Genomic DNA, 24,840 nt, shown 5'->3' with positions numbered 1-24,840 from the left:
ACTCCAGTTCATGGTTGATTCAACCTTTTTGAATAGTCCTTGTTTCCCTAAATTTCTTTCTTTCTTTTTTTAATGTTTGTTTATTTTTGGGAGAGAGAGAGAGGGAGAGACAGAGAGAGAGAGAGAGAGAGAGGGAGAGAGAGAGAGAGCACAGGCAGGGGAGGAGCAGAGAGAGAGAGGGAGACAGAATCTGAAGCAGGCTGCAGATGGCGAGGTCATGACCTGAGCCCAAAGTCTGATGCTTAACCAACTGAGCCACCCAGGCACCCGTTCCCTAAATTTCTTTTTTTTTCTATAATTTATTCATTTAAAAAAAATTTATTTAAAAAAAAATTTTTTTTTTTTAACGTTTATTTATTTTTGAGACAGAGAGAGACAGAGCATGAACAGGGGAGGGTCAGAGAGAGGGAGACACAGAACCTGAAACAGGCTCCAGGCTCCGAGCTGTCAGCACAGAGCCCGATGTGGGGCTCGAACCCACGGACCGCGAGATTATGACCTGTGCCGAAGTCGGCCGCTCAACTGACTGAGCCACCCAGGCGCCCCATAATTTATTCATTTTTTATAATTTACATCGAAGTTAGCGCATGGTGCAACAATGATTTCAGGAGTAGATTCCTTAAGCCCCTTACCCATTTAGCCCATCACTCTCCCACAACCCCTCCGGCAGCCCTCTGTTCTCTATATTTAAGAGTCTCTTATGTTTTGTCCCCTCCCCCCCCGTTTTTATATTACTTTTGCTTCCCTTATGTGCATCTGTTTTATCCTAAAGTCCTCATATGAGTGAAGTCTTATGATATCTGTCTTCCTCTGACTAATTTCGCTTAGCATAATAACCTCTAGTTTTTCTAAATTTCTTTTATAAGTTTGTGTTCAAAATAGAATCCTCTGTTATTATTTTTCATATGTATCACTTTAATCTAAAAATGTATTTTAAAGGAGAGCTCACATGTTATTAAACTGCTTTTTAGTAAAGGACAGTTTACTTTTTAAGTCTTATTTTCAAGATTAAAAACTTTTTCTGCTCTTACTACATTTAAATCATATGATATGAAATTAGGTGTTCTGTGTGTACATAGATGTGTTCCTGAAGGTCTATTAGGTTGATTTATGCTGATCAATTGAGTGTATTCCCCCTGAATAATATCCATTGGAGGTGTGCTCCCTTGGGGAAATGGCTGTCCCTTAGATCGCATAAAAGTTGTGAGTAGTCACATGGGTAACTCTGTAGATAAAGGAGGTTGTAGAAAGGAAGCAACGTTTGTCTTTTGATCCAGTGATGTCCCAGAGACACATGGAGCACAGAAATGGGGCCAAGGGGGTTGGATGAGGGAGTATCAAAGGAGAAAAGGCAGATTGAAGAAGAACGGTTTGGGGAGCCCGGGAGCAGTCTCTTAGAGGGGTAGGATGGGGTCTTGGTGGAAGGAGGCTGTTTGCATCTATGCAGATCCTAGAGCTGGGCATCATGGATTTAAAAAAAGAAAAAAAGAGAAAAGACCTAGTTCAAGGCTGCATGAAGTGGGTGTTGATATAGAGCAACCAGGAGGAGGCAGTACAGGAATAGAATGGTGCAGATAAATCATGAGGGGAGCGGGGAAGGACCCCTGTCTGTAGTTACTGTTGTTTTTGTTTTTGTTTTTTTATGTGTGGATGAGTCTGGAATATTTTGAAATAATCATTTAAGGACTAAAACTCATTTGCCACATTATTAGGCATAGTTAAGATTTTTAAATGTCTCTTAAACTCTTTTGAACTGGGGCAACCAGAGCTTTGCAGGTTGTTTTAAAAAATATTTTCTGTTTATTTCCTCTATGTGCTAAAATTATAGGAGGGGGAGTCTTCAGATAATGATTGTCCCTAAAATAGCCATTTGCCACCCTGATAATATTGGTTCTGTAAGCTCTGAATTCTGTCCAGTAAATTTTAGTTATTTGAAAGACATTGAAAATGAGTGGAGGGGCACCTGGGTGGCTCAGTTGGTTAAGTGTCCAACTTTGGCTCAGGTCATGATCTCCTGATTTGTGAGTTTGAGCCTTGAATGGGGCTCTCTGTTGTCAGCACAGTGCCTACTTCGGATCCTGTTTTGGATCCTCTGTCTCCCTCTCTCTCTGCCCCTCCACTGCTGGTTTGTGTTCTCTCTCTCTCTCTCTCTCTCTCAAAATAATAAACTTGAAAGAAAAAAAAATGAGTGGAGATTTCTGCCAGAACCAGTTTTCCCCAGAGTTCTTTGGTCTGAAGTCCTTACTGGTTCTTGAGACTAATTGGAAGGGAGAGGAGAGGAAGGTCACGGGGCAGGGGAAATCCTGAAAGGTAGTGGAATTGGCTGGGTGGTATTATGATCACATTGTGGATTGTGAAGGAAAGCTAGCCTTTGTGGGAGTTCAGATCTGTGCCTGATTTTGAAGAGATAATGACTCTTTGGTGCTGCCTTTGGGTTAGATTTTATCCATGGGAGCTGGTGGGCAGTTTCTAGTTCAGTGTGACCGTAGTCCTTGCAGGATGTGGGGAGGACAATGCTGGACTCTTTTTTCATTCTTTCCCTGGTATTTTCTGCTTGCTCTGCCTCATTTCCATCTGCAGCAGAGGCTATCACAGTTTCATGGCTCTGTGAGGAGGAGCTCTGCTGGCAAGGTGCCCCCTTTATTTCCTGTAAAAGTCATTTTGTCTTGTTGGTGCTGCTAGAAGCTGGGCATATAGTGAAATCACACCTTGTAGATTCATCTTTGGGAGGCTTGGTCTCATTTTCTTGCCACTCTCAACCTCCTTGGTGGTTTTCCTGAGGCTGAGCATTGAGGTTGCTGGCATTGGGAGTCTGGTGTGAAACACAACTAAATGGTAACTTTAGAGTTTCTTAAGGGAGTTATTTAGCACTTGGAAACTGGGGAGGGCAGTGCAATGTTATTTAGCCCTTTTCACCTGGAATAGTTCTTTGGCAGTGGTAATTAAGCATCATTTCATGTGAAGGTAGCCACACCTGGTTAGCTTTGTTAGCCCCTTTGTCTGTGTTTGGAGTAAAGGACAGGATTCTGCTTCCAGGGAATCTTTGTTCAGAAGCCATCTCTGGTGAGTTGACCTCAGCTCTTTGCTGTGGCTGCTCAGCTTCCCTTTTTCACACTGGGTATGGCAGAGCCACAAGTGTCAGGGCTTTGTGTCCCCGTCATGGACTAAGACCACGCTGCTCTGCAAGGCGTTCTCTGGAGGAAACTGAAAGTAGGTTTGCATTTACAACAAAATGAGGAATTGTTCCTTCCTGTTGATCTGTGGTTCTTTAACTTGAGTGAACAGGCAAATCAGGTCCCTCTTCCTTAAAATTATACGTATTCTTAGGTTATGTGTTCTCTGTTCCCTCAGTTCAGTCTTTGGTCTAGTGCCTGAAGTCTGCATTTGTAAGAGGAGATTCTTTGGAAATACTTTTATTTCTAGAGTCTCTTGTTGAAGCAGTTACTATTTTTTGTCTTCATGCTGTAACTGATCCTATATTTGAAATGTGGGGATGTTGGGACTGTGTGAAGAGCTTTGCACAGAGATAAAAGGAAGATTTAGGCCCACACACGCAGGTGCTAGCTTGGCTCTTACCTTCTAAGTGGGGAAGGGGTTGGTGCTTCCCTTTTAAAGTGATTGGTGGATAGTAGTAATTGGAACCACTTATTGATCCCTTGCTCTGTAAGGGTTAAATTTGCTAAGCAGTTTCCGTATCTGATCTGATTTAGTAGTATTCAGACAGACATGGAAAGGTTGTTGCCATCAACCCTATCATTTTACAGATGAGCAGCTAAGCTAACAGCAGAAGCTGCTTGAGGTTACAGAGCAGCTACATAAATGACAGAACTGCGACCTGGATGTAGGTCTGGGGGGGCTCCAAAGTTCCTGAACTGCAGTTCCTAAAGTCCTAGACTGTCTCTCTGAGGCAGAGTTTTCCTAAAATGGCAAAAGTTGTCAGGGGCAGGTGTTTATTGGAAGTGTGTACACACATGCCTGATACGATGGTAGGGTGGGTGTAGATGGTCAGTATTTTCTGGAGCATGGTGGTATCTTGAGGGCCCTGACTAGGACTCTGGATCTGGTCCCAGTCCCTGCTCCTTGATTACTGGCAGTTTACTACCCTTTCTCTGGACGCTTGTGCAGTTAGAACTCAAAGAAGGAACTGGAACAGATGAGCATTTTTAGAAATTGTTGGCTACAGAACCTAAGCCCATTATGTAAAATTGGCTAAGAAGAAACGATGGGGGAGGGGAAGATATACTTGCAAACTTGTGTGTATTTCTCTACCCACCCCAGAAGGCACATCTGTGAGCACATCAGGACTTTGAGAATCCATGTTTGAAAACTTTGAGTTTCCTATCCTTGGCATTCTGGAATTCTCTGACTCTCGGAGAATGAGTGGGATAGAGAAAAGGCCTTCAAGTCATAGTTATGGTAGATTTCAAGAGCAACAGAAATCTATCCAGAGTCACTTGTGCCATCCCGTTTCCTTGGCCCTAGAGAAGATCAGTTTGCTATGCATCTCTAGTTTTTTTTCTTACATCCCTTCTGTACTTAACCGACTGCTATAAGGTTGTCCAGTATACTGAGTTTTTAACCCCCAGAGGCCCATGTTTATTTATTTTGAGGGGGAGAGAGAGGGAGAGAGAGAGAGAGCTCGAGGCATGAGTGGGTAGGGGCAGAGAGAGAGAGAGAGGGAGAGAATCCCAAGCAGGCTCCGTACTGTCAGTGTGGCCCAGCTTGGGGCTCGAACTCACTAACCGTGAGATCAAGAACCCGAAATCACTAACCCGAAATCAAGAGTTGGACGCTTAACTGACTGAGCAACCTAGGTGCCTCAGGACAGGGGTTTCTTAAAGGAGACTGAAGCAGGGGATGCACTTATTTTTTCTGTAATTTACATGTTATTTGTTAGATATTATTTGTGGCTGTGGGAGAACTCTATTGTCAGCCACCCGCGGGAGGATTCCAGGGGAAGACATTCTTTTAGTTGTACAGGAACCATTAAAGTAGATTTGGGGCCTCTCTCCAGAAGTGGGCCTAGGCCACTATTGTCTATGGGATGTATTGTTCTTTTCCTTCTGATTTATTGAAGCCCAGGTTAGGCTGTGTACATGATCAAGGAAACAAGTTTTGAGATGATCCCTTGTAGTTCTTTGGAAGTAAAAAGGGTCAGGGCCAGGATATTGCTGTCTAAGTAAGGATGGTGATCCATGAGTACCTTACCATAGTGCAAGTCATTTCAGAGTGGTCATTGATGCTCTGGGTCGGTATTTTGGACTAAAGGCTGAGGGACTTGGGAAATAGGCAGTTTGGGGTGGTGGAAGAAGAATTGGTCAGAGGTCAGCAGAGAGGCTTAGATGTTTGTTGTTGTTGTTGTTGTTGTTGTTTTTAGAGAGGCTTAGGTTCTAATCCTACCTCTATTTAGCTCTGTTTTAGCTATTTTTGGAACTCAGTGCACACCTCTTCATTTAAGGCCTCCTTTTTGAGCCTGCCATCAAGAGTAAGCTTCAGAATTGACCTCAAATAGCTGAAAATGTTGGACTGTTGGGTAACATTACTAAATGTTATCCTTCTGGATGTTTGAAATGTCTGTAAAAATGGACAGTTTTCATTTTGATGTAATTGGTGCTAACTTTCTTGGTAAGATAGATGAAGGGGTGTAGGCTTGGGTGGCTTGTTGGCATACTTGATCTTTTAAGATTTCATGAGAGGTGGGTTCTTAATGCCCCCATCCCCAGGCTGGCCAGAGCTGTGTCATGGTTGCTTGGAAAGGGTATGTTTAGAGTCCATAGCATTACTTAGCATTGCTTCTTGGCTTGCCAGTGCTCTCACAATAGAGGCAGGAAGACAGGATCCCAGGCCTTTGTTGTAAGAACTCATCAATCATTGGTGAGCTGTCTTATGTAGAATCCTTTAACCAACCCAGCATAACGATATATCCTTGTATCTAGTTTTCTAGCCACTTTGTTCTGTTTGGTGACATTTGTGACAAATAATCAACTTTATTTTGTAATTACTGGGAATACAGTTTAGTACGTAATTACTAATTGTCTATAGCAGTGGTTCTCAGACTTTAGTGTGTACCAGAATTACCAGAGACACTTGTTAAAATTTATTTCTGTGATGCACTCTCAGAGTTTTTGATTCAGTTTATCAGGTGTGGTGCTGGTAACTTACATTTCTAACAAGTTCTCAAGAGTTGCTGATATTCCTGGTCTGGGCACCATACTTTGAGAAGCCCTGGTCTACGGTTAACCAGGTATTGTGTGAGAGAGACTGGTGTGGGATGTGGTCCCTGGCCTTGGAGAGCCTGCCTTTGATTTGGGATCTGCCTTCTACATGAAGGTAGGCCTAAGTTGAGACTCTGCAGGCAAGGGAACAAAATGAGTCTTTGAGAAGTTCAGAGCAGGGAAAAGTCTCTCTAAGTAGGAAGTCAGGAAGCTTTTACAGAACATATTGTGGTCATATGAACTGAGCACATTCCAGGCAGAAAATACTTTCATAAAGATGTGGAGGTGAAAATATCACAAGGCAGTTTCATTGGGTGGCAAGTAGCTCATTACTTTGAGTTGGTGGTTTTTGTATGGTGGTAATGAGAAACAAAGTTTGGAAAATAATTGGGCTCAGATTGCATTGGACTTTGAACACTACAGAATGAGGCTTTCATTAGAGGTGGCTAGCCATTGACAGGGTCCTGTTTAGGACTGGAGGAGAGGTGGGGTGGGGTGGAGAGAGAATGTGTAAGAAGAAAGTAACTAGCCAGAAGGTCTTAGACTTCCTTGTTGCATTCTTTTGCTCCCAGCCCTTGGGATATCCCCCCCCCCCTTCCTGTTTGGTGGGAAATTGATCCTGAAAGCTGACTGATCATGTTTACCGGTAGTAAACCATTACATGATTACCAGAAGTTCACCGATAATCTTGACAAGGTTAACGGATTTTTTTTTTTTTATCTCTGGGGCAAAAAAAAAAAGGGGGGGGGGGAGGTGGGTTCTAAGATGTAAAAGTTTGAAAATGTTGGTTTGAGTGCAACTAATGAGAAGTTTTGTATTATAGTTGGATGCCTCATTTGGGGAGAAGATTATTTGGATTTTCAGCTTCAGTCTTATAGCAGTGATTTTTGTTAGATTTTTTTTTTCCTAATGGAATAACTGACAATGTAGTGGCCCCATTAAGTGTTTTGGCCAAGTCTCTATTTTTAAATATTGTAACATGAAGGTCATTCATATAGATTATGAGATTAATGTGACCTCCAAAAACATGATACGTTTAGTTAGCAGTCATGTTTCTTTTGAAGTTTAACAGTTACTACCACTCTGAAGCCTAGAACATATTGATAAAAATTAATAATTCACCAAACAATAAATAAATCTGCATTTTCCTCACATTCTTAATTGTTTTATTGCTCTTTGTTCTTGGCCTAAAATCAGTGCATTTTTTTTCTTTTAATGAAACATCATAAAAATGAGCTGTTTTTTTTCTTAAGTTTATTTATTTTGAGAAAGAGAGAGAACATGAGCAGAGAGGGAGGGGCAGAGAGAGAGAATCCCTAAGCAGGCTCTGGTCAGTGTGGAGCCCAACGTGAGGCTCAAACCCACGAACTGAGAGATCATGACCTGAACCAAAACCAAGAGTCAGGATGCCCAACCAACTGAGCCACCCAGCCATCCTGAAAATGAGCTGTTTTTGATGGATTTTGATTTGTATAGATTAAGAGAAAACTTACTATGTAATGTTGACTAAGAAATGAAGGCATGCATATTAGTTATTATCTTGGACATAAATAAGACTGATTTCCTAATATTGTAATTCTCATACATTTATTGTTGTGGTTGGAGCTCCCTTGTATTTATGCTTTGAAAAGTTTTGTTGCTTTCATGAAACTGCAACTTAAATCATGATATCTCCTTGAATTTTAGGTACTTACACTGTGAAATTTTATGATGGAGTAGTTCAGACTGTCAAACATATTCATGTCAAAGCTTTTTCCAAAGATCAGGTGAGAAATGTGGTTTTGTGCTTTGTGGTATGAATAATACTGACATTGTAATTTTGTTTCTCAAATAAAGGCATTATATTTGTTTATGGTGGCAAAGTCTTTATTTCCTTTACCTGACACAATTTCACTAGAAAGCAATGTGCAGGTTTTCGGAAATTGTTAATATTTTTCCCTCTCTGCCATTTCCTGTTATCTGTTTTCCTCATCTTTTCTCAAAAGTGTCTCCTTATTACTCTTTTTTTTCTCTCTCCCTGTGCCCTGTCCCCAGAGCTGTTACTCATCATAGGGAACGTGCTGAAATGCTTGAGGAAACCTAGAGTGTATTTTCTTCTCATCTAACTTAGTCCCTTCAGCTCAGGATCATGACTTGGTGGTTTCAAAACTGCAGTTTGGTGTGTATTTGGCAATCATTTGTGCTACATGTGCCTGGTTTGAAAATTTTGTTTCCTTTTGTCCTGGTCACCATGCACGTGTTTGCTTGAGCATGGGACAAGAGTTTTGATACTAGAAATGTGGTCCATCTAGACATGACCATCTAGAAATTGTTGCCTACTCTTTTCATTTTTTCCCCTTTAGTCTTTTTTTCATGTTTATGCCCTAATGAAATAGTTGAGGGGAAAGCAAGATCAAAATTTGGATATTAATGTTTTAACAATTCTGATCGTTAATAATTGTTATTCACCTCTTTGGGGTAGTTTTTGATGTGACAGTATTTGGTGATGCTGGGACCTGTCTTTTCTTATGATCAAATGCTTATCACAAGTTTTAGTAAATTCTTCTGTACCTATATTTAACATTTTCAAAGGATTATGATACTTGGTATCTTTAAAGGTAGCCTTAAGAATGTTTTTGCCTTTTGCTGGTTTTCCTTTTCAGAAAATTGAAACAGTTATAAAGCTTTAGCCTTGAAGAGGTTTTTTTCTCTTCCATCGTTTGCTGCTTAGGCATCTAAGGAAGTGCTATACAGTACACTAAAATCGAATTTTGTGTGGTACTTGGATGGCTCAGTCAGAGCATGTGACTCTTGATCACAGGGTTGTGAATTTGAGCCCCATGTGTGGTGTAGAGTTTCTTTAAAATTTAAAAAGTGATTTTGGCCTTAAATTTGGCAACTTTTTTTAGTTTAAAAGTTCTTATTTATTTCTTTTGAGAGAGACAGAGACAGAGTGAGTGGGGGAGGGACAGAGAGAGAGAAAGAGAATCCCAAGCAGGCTCCGCGCTGTCAGCACGGAGCCTGATGCAGGGCGCGAACTCATGAAACCGTGAGATCAAAACAAGAGTTGGTTGGACTCTTAACCAACTGAGCCACCCAGGCGCCCCTTTGGCAGTTTTTGTGTTGAGTTTGTGGAGTAAGTTAATAATAGAGGACCATATTAAGAATTTGTTCAGAATTGTCAGATTGTACCCAGAATCTCCCCAAATGGAAATGTAGGGCTCCAGATAACAAACATTCAACTGTTTACTTTGCTGTACTCAATAAATTGATTGATAGCACTTGAGATGCTTTGGGTTGGAGATGAGCACCTTACCCACTGTGGATTTGTGGGTGCTTCATTTCCCGATTCCCAGCTGTCCCTGAGTGTCTCACTTCATCTCAGACCTGGTGGGTAGTCAGGTGCAGGCCCATGGCTCCTGCTTGTATTTGTTTTTTCAACGAGGGCATCATATTTGGTTAAAAGACTTCTCAGGTCTCTTCAGCCCTAAGAATCTAGGGTTCTATAAGGCTATATACAGAGCTTAACTTTCAATTTGCCTTTCTCTTTTAATCCTCTCTCTGCTCCAACTCTCAAAAAAGTACCCAGAAATTAAATACAAGGAAGCTCAAAGAGCTAAGGCAAGCCAGCCCAAGATTATCAGGCTCCCTCCCATAGGGACCAAAGTCTGGACGCTGGGGTTTCTACTCACAACCCGGTATTAAAAGCTGGTACAGAATAAGGTGGTTTCAAAGGCTAGCAGTAACTTGGCTCCAAGGGTCTTTCTGCAGTGGAGCACACCTAACAGGGCCAGACTGGGTAAGAAGCGGTGTTTGTTGGCCTTGTTAAAAAGCTTCTTCCCTTAGGCATCTGGAAACTGAGTGCCCTGCACCCTCATAAGAGACCAGCCCTAAGGCCCTAGCTCCAGACAAGGCACCCAAGCGTTGGAGAGCAGCCCCTGGCCTGCAGCCATGGCAGTGGATGGTTATGTACCTCCAAAGCTTAACTCATTAAAAGTATCTGTCACAGGGGCGCCTGGGTGGCGCAGTCGGTTAAGCGTCCGACTTCAGCCAGGTCACGATCTTGCGGTCCGTGAGTTCGAGCCCCGCGTCAGGCTCTGGGCTGATGGCTCAGAGCCTGGAGCCTGTTTCCGATTCTGTGTCTCCCTCTCTCTCTGTCCCTCCCCCGTTCATGCTCTGTCTCTCTCTGTCCCAAAAATAAATAAACGTTGAAAAAAAGAAATAAAGACTAAACTTTAAAAAAAAAAAAAAAAAAAAAAAAAAAGAAAAGTATCTGTCACAGACAATTTCTAAAGGTATTTTCATATATTACTAGAATAGATTGAGGTTTTTTTCTGTATGACCATACTGTTCTAAATGTTTTGATAATTTATATATTAGGGATATTTATCTTTTTTGAAGTTATAAAAAATGACACATTAACTGTAGAAAATTTGGAAACTATAGAAAAGCACAATGAAAGTAAAAATGATGTAATTCTATTATCTAAATACAATTGCTCTTAACAGATTGGCATATATCCTTCTGTGTTTTTTGTAAATATTAATATATATTTTCAAAATTGGGGTCATATGGTTATATTAGTATTCTATATCTTGCTCTTTTTTTAATATGGGGGTTATATCTTGCTCTTTTAACAAAATAACATTTTCTTAAGTTCTTAATAGTATATGATAATATGGCTTTTCCTGGCTATTTAGTATTGTGTAATATGTATATAACTCTGCTTTGTGTAATTAATTCCCTAATGGTCATTTATAAGGATATTTATAAATTTGAATATGTAAGTCTGATTATTCTGTCAGAAAATTTCATTTCTAGGAATTCATCCTAGTTCTTTTTTTTTTAATTTTTTTTTTCAACGTTTATTTATTTTTGGGACAGAGAGAGACAGAGCATGAACGGGGGAGGGACAGAGAGAGAGGGAGACACAGAATCGGAAACAGGCCTGAGCCATCAGCCCAGAGCCCGACGCGGGGCTCGAACTCACGGACCGCGAGATCGTGACCTGGCTGAAGTCGGACGCTTAACCAGGCGCCCCTGAATTCATTCTAGTTCTAATTCTTTGACACAGATTGCCAACATGCTGCCCCTCCCCCTAAGGTGGTTGTCATTTATGATTCTGCCAGCAGTTACTGAGGAGTGCTTGCTCTCAAACCTGACTGCTTTCAGAAAATTTTGGGGATCTGAAAAATTTTCTTCCAGGGTCTAACTTTGTTTATTATTTATCCTTATGGGACAAATTAAACTTTCACTTACTGAATATTTAGGTACTCCTTCCAGCTTTTGTGAGAGATCTGCATGCCTAGTGCGTGCTTGGTGCTGGGGATTCCATACGCACTTGATATGGTGGTCCCTGCTGTTCTCTTGAGGTCTTGGAAGAGAGATACACATACAAATTTAATTGTAGTTTTGCAAACTCTAGAGCTTTCAGAGCTGACTTTATTAGGAGCAGTCATATTAGGACACATGATTTTTAGGATGCTTTAAAAAGTCATTTAGGAGGAAAGTAACCAAGAAGTAATACTTCTGTCCAGTGGACAAAAACTCAGTAGCTCAGGAGCACAGTAGGTGATTTATTGGCTTGGGCATAGCCTTTACCTGATTAAGGAAGCAAAGACCCTGCTTCTGGGTTAGACAGTCTTTACAGCTTTCTTGTTCAACTTCCATGTATCAGTTTGTGTTCTTCTCTACACAGGGCATCAGCATCCACTGGCAAACTGAGCCAGGCCTCTGAAAGGCCCTGGGTCTGTGTAGTCATGCTTGGGACGAGAAGGATGTAGCTTGGAGACGTTTTCTTAGAGTACCTCTGTCAGAAAGATTGCTTTGCAGAAGAGGTCCCTGGGGGTATTTGTCCCTTTAATTATCCAGTGACTTAATCAAAATATAGATCATTCTGTCTCAGAAGGAATTGAACACGACTTTTTTTTTTTTTTAATTTAGGATTGGTTCTCAAGCCTCAGAGTATGGAAGGGTATTTTCAGTGGTTCTTCCATTATGTGACATAGCATATGTCCTGTTTTAATTTGTTTGTCTTCATATGTTTGCAAAAAAAAACCCACCTGATTTTATATTTGCAAGTAATTACAAAGTGTGTTTCATCGCTATTTTGCTCATTTTAGAATATTGTGGGTAATGCTAGGCCTAAAGAAACAGACCACAAAAGTCTTCCATCATCTCCTGTTAAACGAGAGAAGTTTAAAGAACAAAGAAAAGCCACTGTCAACGTGAAGAAAGACAAAGAGGACAAAGCCTTAAAGACAGAAAAGCGATCCAAGCAGCCTGATAAAGAAGGCAAGTTAATCTGTTCTGAAAAGGGGAAGGTGTCAGAGAAAAGCCTCCCCAAGAACGAGAAGGAAGATAAGGAGAACATTTCAGAAAATGACAGGGAGTACTCTGGAGATGCTCAAGTGGATAAGAAACCTGAAAATGACATTGTGAAGAGTCCACAAGAAAACTTGAGGGAGCCAAAAAGAAAACGAGGCAGGCCCCCTTCCATAGCTCCTGCTGGTGAGTTTCCCATGTGGGGTCTGCAGTGGCAATGCCAGAGTGTTGTTCTGTGGCCTTTGTGGTTTTCTGTCACTTCCATACTTCAATCCTTAATTTTTGTGCCTGACTTTGAATCATTCTGTGATCTGCAGAGCAGAATTTAAGGGAGGTGTGTAGCCAGATGAATGTAAGTTGGGACACGTGTCCTTTGCTGAGCTTCTGGAGTGGTGTGTAACTGTCCACTAGATGCTTCAGCTTATGTGGTAAAACCTAACAAGCTAAGGCCTTTTGCCTGTGCCTATTCAACTGATCTCAGTTTAAGCAAGCCTAATAGAACCTGGGATTAGGAAATAATAGTTTTCCTGAGAAACATGAAGGAGGAAAGGAGAAGTAAATACATGTGGGCATCAGATAGAGGCAGGGCCAAAGAACACTGGACCTAGGAAGGCATAGGTACATTTTGAAGTTGAGCTCTCTGGAGAGTGATTATTGATTGGACATTTTCACAGTCTAAGTAAAAAGCTGAGTTGGGTACTTGGTAAGAGTTAAGGTTAAAGGTACAGATTTAGGGAAGAATGTATAGTTATTCTAAAAAGTTGAAATTTGGAATTCTTTAGAATAACCAAGAATGAAGCACATCCTGAATTTCTTCCTAGGCCAAACACTCCTTCTCTAGTCAATGCAGTGGCATGAAGAACACTTAGAATGTCTAGACTAAATGCTGGCTGTGATAATCTGGCAGTGGTCTTCAGACATTCTTGCTTGCATATTTCCTACATGAATATTGAAAAATTAAGAATCCCCTAGTATGTTTTAGAGAGTATCTATTTTTATCATAAGTTTAAATAGGTGCAAATGATATATTTAAAATACAAAATAAGACACAAAATGTATTTTCATCATAACTGCACAACTATAGAGTTAGCTCATTCATTGGACAAGTTTAAATAGGTGCAAATGATATATTTAAAATATAAAATATGACATAAAATGTATTTTCATCACAACTGCGCAACTATAGAGTTAGCTTATTCATTGGTCCTGCGTGATGTGGAATGCAAAGCCAGTCCTGTTGATGCAGGCAGCTACATCAGACTTCATTTCTGTGGGAAAAAAAAGTCTGTCTGAATTTACTTCAAATAAATGTATTAATACTCATTCCCAGTAGACAAACTTTTCATATCTGAGTTCTAATTCTAAGATAGGAAATTAGATAATAAAAGGATTTCTTCCCAGATGAATGAAGGCACCACCTCCTTCAGTGGTTGTTTAACTGAGTTTTGCTCTCAAAAGCTAAAGCATGCTGGCATTGTCCCTAGGCCTAATGATGGCCTAGACCTGTACTGTCCAGTATGGTAGCCACTGGCCACAGGTGGTTATTGAGCACTTGAAATGTGGCTAGTCTGAATTGAGATGTACTGTGAGTGTAAAATATACTCTGGAATTCAAATACTGGGTGCAAAAAAAAACACAAAAGGAATGTAAAATATCTCATTAATCATTTTTTTATGTTAAAATGATGTTTTTGGATGTGTTGGGTTAAGTAAAATTATAAATTCACTTTTTTTGAACTAAAAAATTGAAAATTACACGTATAGCTTGCATTTGTGGCTCTCCTATTTCTATTAGTACTCGTATAAATTCACTACTTCCTCTACAGGGTTCTGGGAGAGAATTAAACCCCACTGCCCAAGGCATCCGTAATGAATTGACATCTCCATGCATTGAGAATGCTACTAGTTATAAACCATCCTTGGGAGAATTGAGAAAATTATCTCTGTGTTCTGTGTTCAGATGAGGAATCCCAGTTGAGAAAGTCTGGAGGTTTTAAACCTCTGGGCAGTGTACCGTGTTAAGATGTAGGATGTGTGTTATGCAGGCCTTTTTATTTAAGTAGGAGAAGGGCACTTGTGCAAGAAGAGGTGGAAAATGAGAACTAGTGGAAATCTAATGTGTCCTCACCTCAGCTTAGGAAAGCATGTCTATGAGAAGTGAGTGCTCTGAAACTGATTCCCGTTCAGCTGTTCATGCTCTGGCTTATACCCTCCCGAAAGTATATACTGGGGTGGTTGCACTCAACGTTGCTGACTGCCGCTTTGAAGCCACTTGGCTTCACTCAGATTAAAAAAGGTGGGGGGGCATTCAGTTTATTGCTTTTATTTTGTAAGTGTAAGATCTCATATCAAATAGGATCGATTTGATAGAGAAATGGTGTTTTCCAAGTTTGCCTCAGGCATTTCTCTCCAGTCAGAATCTCTGAAATTGTTAATAGCCTTCCCAGAGGATTCTTATTGTAAGAAGAGTTTGGAAAACACTACTGTTCTATGTAGTCAGCCCTGGATTGTATGTGGTATCAAAGTAAAAATGTTTGTCAAATATGTCCTATGTAGTTCAAATCTCCTTTAAAAATTAGCACAAGTTTATTGACCCAGTGAAGCATTGAGCTCTCTAAATTTTACAGATTTAATTGGAACAGGATCTGAGCTATTTAAGGAGGGTTGTTTGTAGTTGTGTTTAATTTGGAATGTTTGTGATTTCCAAGTTCTAACCACTTGGAACAAAATAATGTTGGCATATTGGGAAGATTGAACACAGGAAGAGCCAAGAAGTTTAGCACACTCTTCGGGTTTGCCTCCTCAGACCTCAGCCCTGTCTCTTGTTTGGTTTTTCGACATGGCCAATCTGAAGCTACTGGTCTTCAAGGAGTCTTCTTCTCGAGCCCCCCCCGCCCCCCCCCCCCCCCCCCACTCCCCTTACTCCTTTTCCCTTTCTTCCTTTCTCCTTTCAGCCTTCACATCAGACACCATGCCCCGCCCTCCCCCCCCCCCCCCCCCCCCCCCCCCCCCAAGCTCTATCTTCCCCACAAGCTTCCTGGTTTCATTTCTTTTTGTTTTTTCTTCTGCCTGTTTTGGATTCTCATCTTTTGTGATTGGGGAGAGCTTCTTAAGTGTTGGGTTTAAAAATAAAGAGTGAGTACTATCCAAGGGTTTAGAGTCTGCACTGCTAAATTGTGTCAGAGCTGGATTTGTTGGGGATCAGCAGCCTTGCCTGGAACACTGACTATCAAATAGCCTAGTCTCCTGAGATTTTTCTGGAATTGTTTTTAAGAGGTTATAAATGTTGACATTCTTTTTGGTCCCTCACAACTAGGACCAATGCCAACCTAACTAATTTAGCAAGTAGAGATTGAAAACAATACTCAGGCTATAGTCTCAGGTATACATCTTAGGAATTAGCCTGCATGGTGAATTTCCTGAGTATTGGATAAATCAAGTTTTGTTTTATTTTAATGTTTATTTATTTTTGAGAGAGTGCAAGGCGGGGAGGGGCAGATAGAGGGAGACAGAGGATCCAAAATGGGCACTGTGCTAACGGCAGTGAGCCTGATGTGGGTCTTGAACTCAGGAACCATGAGATCATGACCTGAGCCAAAGTTGGATGTTCAACTGACTGAGCCATCCAGGTGCCACAGATAAGTCAAGTTTTGGTGAGGAGATTTGATGGTGGTAAAAATGACTTTTTTATTGCCCTTGCACTGTCATTTTTTTTTTTTTAATTTTTTATTTTTTTAACGTTTATTTATTTTTGAGACAGAGAGGGCCAGAACATGAACAGGGGAGGGGCAGAGAGAGAGGGAGACACAGAATCTGAAACAGGCTCCAGGCTCTGAGCAGTCAGCACAGAGCCCGACGCGGGGCTCGAACTCATGGACCGCAACATCATGACCTGAGCCGAAGTCGGATGCTTAACCGACCGAGCCACCCAGGCGCCCCTGCACTGTCATGTTTTTTTTTAATTAAAAAAAAAAAAAATTTTTTTTTTTTCAACGTTTATTTATTTTTGGGACAGAGAGAGACAGAGCATGAACGGGGGAGGGGCAGAGAGAGAGGGAGACACAGAATCGGAAACAGGCTCCAGGCTCTGAGCCATCAGCCCAGAGCCCGACGCGGGGCTCGAACTCACGGACCGCGAGATCGTGACCTGGCTGAAGTCGGACGCTTAACCGACTGCGCCACCCAGGCGCCCCATGCACTGTCATGTTTTAAAGTAGTCATGTTGGGGTGTAGGGTTTTAAAGAGAGGATTTTAGGAGAGAAGTGTATGTAGAGCTGAGTCATAGGAGAAACCAAAAAGAGATGAAGGAAGGGGCGTTTGGCTGGCTCAGTCGGTAGAGCATGCGACTCTTGATTTCGGGGCCTTGTGTTTGAACCCCACATTGGGTGTAGAGATTACTTAAATGAAGAAATAAATCTTTAAAAAAGAGAAAGATGAAGGATGTCAGTCTACAGGTATCAGCATCGCATGTTAAGGAAGTAGTGTCTTACCCATTACACTTTTGTTTTTTTTATTAGTCCTTTGAGGGTCTGTTTATTATGTGAGTGTGTGTGTGCATGTGTTTTATTTATATATAATCATAAGGACTGAGCACTAAGAAATTGCATAATTTTTTTTGTGTGTTTTATATACACTGTAGCTGTGGATTCAAACTCTCAAACTTTGCAACCAATAACATTGGAATTGAGAAGACGGAAAATATCAAAAGGAAGTGACGTCCCATTAAAACGTTCTCGGCTTGACAAAAATTCATGTGAGTCTCCAGTTTGTGTATGTGCGGCTAGAACTTGATGTTGATTGGGTTAGTTTCCCCTGTACTCCTGTTGTTTCCTATTTTCAATATATAGACTGACTCTAATGCTGTTTTTGATCACAGGAGCTGATGTGGATGATTTGGGTTGGATCAGAAGGAGTTTTGCTTGAAGAAAAATAAATCCCAAAGCACAAACTATATTAATGTTGGGCTTAGTGGTGTCATCTTCATGCCCATAAACTACATTTCCATTGGAAATTTAATGGTTTAGGAAGGGACGGATTTCATATGCTAAGTGAAACTTTAAAAATGCTATTTATGGGGCACCTGAGTGGCTCAGTTGGTTAAACATCCTACCTCGGCTCAGGTCATGATCTCGTGGTTCTGAGTTTGAGCCCCATATTGGACTGTCTTGTCAGCATGGAGCCCACTTCAGATCCTCTGTACCCCTCTCTCTCTGCCCCTCCCCTTTACATGCATGCTGTCTCTTTCTCTCTCAAAAATAAACATTAAAAAAATCTTATTTGTTGATTAAAAAGTGCTTTGGCTCTGAAAAGGATTTGTAATGGTTCTAAGGCTTTATAAACTTTATTGACTTTGAAAATTAGTATACAAACTTTTAAGTTGGGATCCCCTAAAATAGAACTTAGTTGTCAAGATAGGGTGTGACCTTGGGGCACCTGGGTGGCTTAGTTGGTTAAGCATCCGACTTCAGCTCAGGTCATGATCTCACAGTTCGTGAGTTCAAGCCCTGCATCGGACTCTGTGCTGACAGCTCAGAGCCTGGAGCCTGCTTCAGATTCTGTGTCTCCCTCTCTCTCTGCCCATCCCCAGCTTGTGCTATGTCTCTTGAAAATAAATAAATGCTAAAAAAAATTTGAAAAAAAATGGATTAAAAGATAGGGCGTGATCTCAAATTTTCAAACCATGAACAAGGATAATTCTATCCTGGCAGAGAGACTGTGCCTTTACTTAAAACTACAAATTAAGAAAGGATATTTCCTTTTATTACTGGCCTAATATTCCAGAAGTCTCTTTAAGCCCTTGTAGGGGTAACCAGCCCAGAAATTTGGAATAGCAGAGTTATTTCTTCTTCTTGGGTTCTTGACTATGCCTCTCTTAATGGTTTATAGCCCAGGAAAAGTCAAAAACCTACTCGGAAACCACTGACAAAGACTTATCAAGGAGACGGTCCTCCAGGCTGTCCACTAATGGGACGCATGAAATCCTAGATCCTGACTTGGTTGTATCAGATTTGGTTGATACGGTTAATACTGATCCTTTGCAAAACACATCATCCATTAACAAGGAATCTGAAGAAGGTGAGTCAGAATCTGTTCTGGAATTGTCTTACCAGCTTGCCTGTCTAGGAGAACCCATCTAAATCATTGTATACTACCTTCCACAAGTTTTAGATGGTGTTGAAATCAAATTTTTGAATGAGTTGCAGTGTTTATTATACTATTCTTCACTGATGATTCAGTAGACGAACTTTCTGTACACATTTGTGATTGGTTTTGCTTGTATATGTCTGAATGTTTTGTTGGAGGTACAGTGCTTGAAGAGTCCTGTCCCTCTGTCTGTCTTTCTGGTGCTCTCTCTCTTCAGTGCTTCTGCCTTTTTGTTAACACTTCGAGAAAAATATATTCACTTTGGTCTCTTATTAGCCTTTTTCTTTGAGATGCTCACAACTCTGGCTCTGTGTGCTGGAACCTGTGAATGAATTCTTGTATGCTGCGAGGTGAATGGCTTCCTATCCAAAGTCCCTAGATTTCTTAGTCTGCTGTGGGACTTTTGGTTGATTATATAAATGTGTATGTTCCCTAGGCTTTCTTTTTTTTCTTCTAGGTCAGTTGAAATCTCCTTTGGAAGCTGACCAGGTCTCATCTGCATTGACTTGCCACTCCTTTGGTGATGGATTGGGGGCTGCAGGCTTGGAGTTGAACTGCAAGTCAATGGGAGAAAACAGCATGAAGACAGAATCGGCTTCTCCTCTTGCTGAGTTACAAGAGATTTCTACTGTGGCAGGTTCCTATTTAGTGTTAAGATAATTCTCTTCTCTATATGCTTTTGCTTCTGCTTTGTGAACTAAAAAAAAAAAGACAAGACTTTTCTAATGATGTTTTTTCACCTTTTATTAATAACCTTTCCTTATTTTAATGCTATATCCTTTTCATTTCTGATATTGCTAATTTGTGTTCCATCTCTTTTGATTAGTATAGTTAGGGATTTATCAATTTTGTTGATAGTTTCAAAGAACCAACCTTTTACCTTAATTTTCTCTATTTGTCTTTTTAAATGGTCTTGATTTCTATTGCGATCTTATTTTCTTCCCTTACATTTTTCTAGAAACTTAGGTCATTGATTTTAGATCTTCTTTTCCAGTGTTAACATTTACAATTACAAACAAAATAAAATTACAAATTTCCCATTAAGCACTACTTTAGCTACATCCTACAGATTTTGATACATTGTTGTATTTTCAGTTTCTTTCAATTTAAGATATCTTGTGATTTATTTGCTGATAATGGCTTACTTTGAAGCATGTTGTTTCATTTCCTAATATTGGACTTTTTAGAGATACCTTATTGGTACTGATTTCTAATGTAATTCCATTGTAGTCAGAGAACATACTTTGTAGGATTTCAGTCTTCTAATATTTGTTGGGATTTATTTTATGGCCAAGCATATGATCTGTCTTGGTGAATGTTCCATATATATTTGAAAAAAAAAATGTGTGTGCTGCCATTTTATATCTGTTCTATCAGTTACCAAGAGAGGGGTGTTAAAAATCTCTAACCATGATTGTGGATTTGTCTATTTCTCCAAAGAATTCTGTCAGTTTTGCTTCATGTATTTTGGAGTTTTGTTATTAGGTGCATATGTATTTATAATTGTTATGTCCTCATGATGAATTGTCCTCTTTGTAATGTGAAATATCATGCTATTTTTGGTAATAATCTTTGACTTAAAGTCTACTTTACCTGCTATTAGTACAGGTACTTTTGCTTTCTGTATGCACGGTGTATCTATTTCTATCACTTTTCTTTCTACATAACAGTGTCTTTAAATTCAAATTGTGTCTTTTATAGGTGGCATATACCTATTTTGATTTTAACTGCAGTGTGTAGTCTGTTTACATTAAATATGAGTATTGATATTATTGCTTTTAGGTTTACTACCATTTTGCTTTTTGTTTCCTGTTTATCCTGTGTATTGTTCTTTTCCTCCCTTCCTGTTTTTTTAGGTTAATTGAATTTTTTCAAATTTCATTTTAATTTTTTCTATTAGCTTCTAGGTATACTTCTTAGAATTTGTTTTAGAGGTTAGTGTAGGAATTATGATATATATCCTAAGCTTTTTGCAGTTTACTTTTAATATTGAACCACTTTATCTAAAACGTGTAGTCATTGAATCCTTCCCTCTTTTGTGCTCTGGTTGCCTCTTGGAAGCTGTAAAAGCCACAGAACAGTATTATAATTTTTGCTCTTAATTCTGTATTACAAAGGTGATGAAGACACAAGAGTCTTATTTACGCACATATTTACCATTCCCACTTCTTCATATCTTCCTGAAGATTACATTTCAGCCTGAAAACTTTCCTGTACTTTTTTCTTGTAGCGTAGGTTTCCTGGTGACAAATTCTTTTGGTTTTTGTTTATCTGGACATGACTTTATTTAACTTTCAATCTTGAAGGATATTTTCTTCACTGGGTATAGAATTTGGGGTTTACAATTTTGTTTTGTTTTTCTTTTTAAGTACTGTAAAGGTGTTGTTCATGGTCCTCTGGCCTCTGTTGTTTGTTTGTTTGTTTGTTTGTTTTTTGAGACAGAGAGAGACAGAATATGAGCAGGGGAGGGGCAGAGAGAGAGGGAGACACAGAATCTGAAGCAGGCTCCAGGCTCTGAGCTGTCAGCACAGAGCTCAACGCGGGGCTCAAACTCACAGACTGTGAGATCATGACCTGAGCTGAAGTCGGGACGCTTAACCGACTGAGCCACCCAGGTGCCCCTGGCCTCTGTTGTTTCTGAAGAGAAGTTAGTAATCATTCATATCATTGTTTCTGTTCGTAATGTGTTATTTTCTTTTTGGTTTCTTTTAAGATTTCTCTCTCTTTGCTTTTTAGCAGTTTGACTATAATGTATTTAGCTTTTGTGTTTGTTTTTTTTTAAACCTACTTGAGAGTGAGTTTGAATTTGAAAATTAGTGGTTTTTGTCAAGTTTCAACCATTATTTCTGTGAATATTGTGTCCCATTCTCTCTGTCTTCTTTGGTGATTCACATTATGCTTATGTTAGACCTTTTGATATTGTGCCACAGGTCCTTGGGATTTGTTGATTTTTTCTTTTCTTTTTCACTCTTTTCCTCCTCTTTTTCCCCTCTTTTTCAGATTGAATAATTTCTGTTTTCAGATTCTTTCTTCTCTTGATTCCAATCTGCTCTTAACCCCATCCTGTGAATTTTTTTATTTTTGATGCTTTTTTAGTTCTAGAATTCCCTTTTTTCTCACTAGACTCTCTGCTGAGATCTTGGGAGTCTGTATATTCATTATGAGCGTAGTTTTTATAGTTGCATTAAAGTCCCTGATAATCTACCACCTAGATTATCTTGAAGCTAATCTCCATTGATCTTTCTCTTGACTGTAGGTCACATTTTCCCTTTTCTTCATGTGTCTAATGTTTTGGATGGCATCCTGCACATGGTGTCTGATATGTTGTAGAGCCTGGCTTATGTTATTTCCTCTGAAGAATGCTGATCTCTTTGTTTGAAAGGGCAATTAATTTGGCTGAACTCACATTCCAAATTCTTTTTCTCTGCAGGGGACAGGAGCCGAAACTTTTGCTCAGTTCTTTTAGCTTTAATTGGGCTGCTTGAAACTGTTCATTCAAAGATCAGCCAGAGATTTAGGCAGAGTTTATGTGTAGAAATTGAAGCCACCCTTTTGTGACTCTCTTCTTTTTTAGGACTTTCTCCCTCATTTGCCAGCTGTTGTAGTTGCACTGAAGTTTGCCTTTTGTTTCTTGAACCAGTAAGTCTAAAGATGTCTTACTTGAGTTTTAGCTGCCCAGTGTTACTGACTGGAGCCTGCCTTTAGGTGAAAAGACTTAAGAGATGGGAACGTTACCTAGTGCCCTTCTCTTATTCCAAATATACAACTCCTGTTTCTGCCTGCTTTTTGTTGCTCTTTATTGCCTTTTCATATTTGTTTTTAAATATTTTTTCCAGTTTATAATGGTTGCATGCAAAAGGGATGTTCTAGTATGAGCTATTCTATCATTACTGAAAGAGAAAACTTTACATTATGGTAATAGACAGCTTAGGAAGTTGTACACGTTTATGTCTACACAGAGATTTTTTTTTTTTTAAGTAGTGATTGCTTGTTGCATTAATAGCTACTTGGATGTTACATTTCTATAATGTTATGTTTGTGGTAAATGTTCAGAGTCCGGGATGGTGCTGACCATGAATAAATCTTGATCTTTGCCTTTTAAAGTGAAGAACATCTAAACCACTTTTTTGTGTGTATGTGTATTTATTTTTTATTTTCCTTTAAAAAAGCAGTAAAAAAATAATATATACTGTTCATAAAAATGTCAATATAGAGGTATTAGGAGTTAAAGTGAGAAGTGTCTTCTATCTTGCTCCTTTTCTCCTTGGATAACCCTCTTATTATTAGTTTGTTATTTTTCTAGATCCTTTTCTATATGTTTATAGGTAGGGAGGCAATTAAGATTTTATTATTTAATTTAAATTAAATTTAATTTAAATGTAATTGGGTTAATTCTAGGCTTATTGTTTTCTGACTTATTTTCAGTTTTCTTGAGATCTATCTTTGTAAGTACACTTGTTTCATTCTTTTTAATGATAGAGTAATGGTGTCTTGTAAGAATGTTCCATCATATATTTAGCCATTTCCCTTTTGACAGACATTTAGAGTGTTTCTGAGCAGTTGATATTTCAAACTGATGGCAGTGGTATTCCTTGAACATGCATAAATATATATCTGCACTGTATATACACATATATTTTAAATTTATTTTGAGAGAGAGAGAGTGCACAAGTAGGAGAGAGGCAGAGGGAGAAGGAGAGAAAGAATACCATACAGGTTCTGCGTTGCCAGCACAGAGCCCCATCTGAGGCTCGAACTCAGGAATCATGAGAACATGACCTGAGCCGAAATCAAGAGTTGGATGCCTAACCGACTGAGCCACTGAGGTGCCCCACCTTGAACATGTATTTTTGACCACTTGGTGAATAGCCTTTAAGGATAACTTGCTGTGAGTGTAATTGCTGGGTTTGAGAGAATGTACATTTTCAATTGCATTAACAAATTACCCTCCAAAGACCATTCTACTTAATATCTTGACCAAGAGTATGATAGAGTATATTTTCCCTTACCTCTTTGCTTTCTATGGATATTATACATCTTTTAAATTTTCTTTATGTTAATATTGGAAATACGACTTTGTCTTTTAAGCTCTGTGTTTTTTTTTAAATGGGAGTAAACAGTTTTTCATGGGTTTATTGAATATTTTAATCTTTTTCTGCAAATTGTCTTTATTGCATTTTATTTGCCCATTTCCTGTTGGGTTGTTTGTTTTTATTATGGATTTGCCAGGTTTCCTTTGTATAGTTTTGATGTTGATATTTTGTCTTTTCTATACATTATACTTTAATTTTTCTTGGTCATTTGTCTTTTATATATTGTAACTTACAACACTGAAATTAAAAAAAATTTTAGGGGCGCCTGGGTGGCGCAGTCGGTTAAGCGTCCGACTTCAGCCAGGTCACAATCTCTCGGTCTGTGAGTTCGAGCCCCGCGTCAGGCTCTGGGCTGATGGCTCAGAGCCTGGAGCCTGTTTCCGATTCTGTGTCTCCCTCTCTCTCTGCCCCTCCCCCGTTCATGCTCTGTCTCTCTCTGTCCCAAAAATAAATAAACGTTGAAAAAAAAAAAATTTTAAATGTTTATTTATTTTGAAAGAGAGAGAGAACGTGTGTGTGAGCAGGGGAAGGGCAGAGAGACAGGGGGAGAGAGAATCGCAACCAGGCTCTGTGCTGTCAGCGCAGAGCTGGATGTGGGGCTCAGTTTCCTGAACCATGAGATCATGACCTGAGCCAAAATCAAGAGTCAAATGCTTAACCTACTAAGCGACCCAGGTGCCCCTGAAATTAAAATTTTAAATGTACTGTATTTTCCTTCAGTATTTAGAAAAAATAGTTATGATCATAATATGTGTATAATAAATATTATTACATATGTATTTTATCATATTAAAAAAAAATCACTGAAGCACCTGGATGGTTCAGTCGGTTAAGCGTCCTACTCTTTTTTTTTTTTTTTTTAAATGTTTATTTATTTTTTGAAGGAGATAGAGAGGAGGGGCAGTGAGAGAGGGAGACAGAATCTGAAGCAGGCTCCAGGCTCTGAGCTGTAAGCACAGAGCCCGATGTGGGGGACTCAAACCCACGGACTGTGAGACCATGACCTGAACTGAAGTTGGATTCTCAACCGACTGAGCCACCCAGGTGCCCCTACTCTTTTATTTATTTATTTATTTAAAAAATTTT

At 39.6% G+C, this 24,840-nt stretch overlaps 1 protein-coding gene and 1 pseudogene across 6 annotated transcripts in view; one reads left to right on the top strand and one right to left on the bottom strand.

The window, feature by feature from the left end:
• PHF20 (PHD finger protein 20) overlaps window positions 1–24,840 on the top strand; it is a 171,636-nt gene that overhangs the window by 81,647 nt on the left and 65,149 nt on the right. For 4 of the 6 annotated variants that reach the window (XM_045444764.1, XM_045444765.1, XM_045444762.1 and 1 more), the window contains exons 5-9: window positions 7,902–7,981; window positions 12,317–12,704; window positions 17,157–17,270; window positions 18,404–18,592; window positions 19,119–19,298. In XM_045444764.1, coding sequence (XP_045300720.1) covers window positions 7,902–7,981; window positions 12,317–12,704; window positions 17,157–17,270; window positions 18,404–18,592; window positions 19,119–19,298 — 951 coding nt within the window. The remainder of the gene's footprint in view (window positions 1–7,901; window positions 7,982–12,316; window positions 12,705–17,156; window positions 17,271–18,403; window positions 18,593–19,118; window positions 19,299–24,840) is intronic. The other 2 variants (XM_045444767.1, XM_045444768.1) reach the window with 1 other exon arrangement.
• Window positions 9,803–11,653, bottom strand: LOC123579566 (annotated as a pseudogene).

The sequence above is a fragment of the Leopardus geoffroyi genome, chromosome A3, assembly GCF_018350155.1.
Source record: "Leopardus geoffroyi isolate Oge1 chromosome A3, O.geoffroyi_Oge1_pat1.0, whole genome shotgun sequence".
In the NCBI taxonomy this organism is placed as follows: Eukaryota; Metazoa; Chordata; class Mammalia; order Carnivora; family Felidae; genus Leopardus; species Leopardus geoffroyi.
The sequence above is the reverse complement of the archived record's forward strand: the minus strand, read 5'-3'. Positions and strand labels throughout refer to the sequence as shown.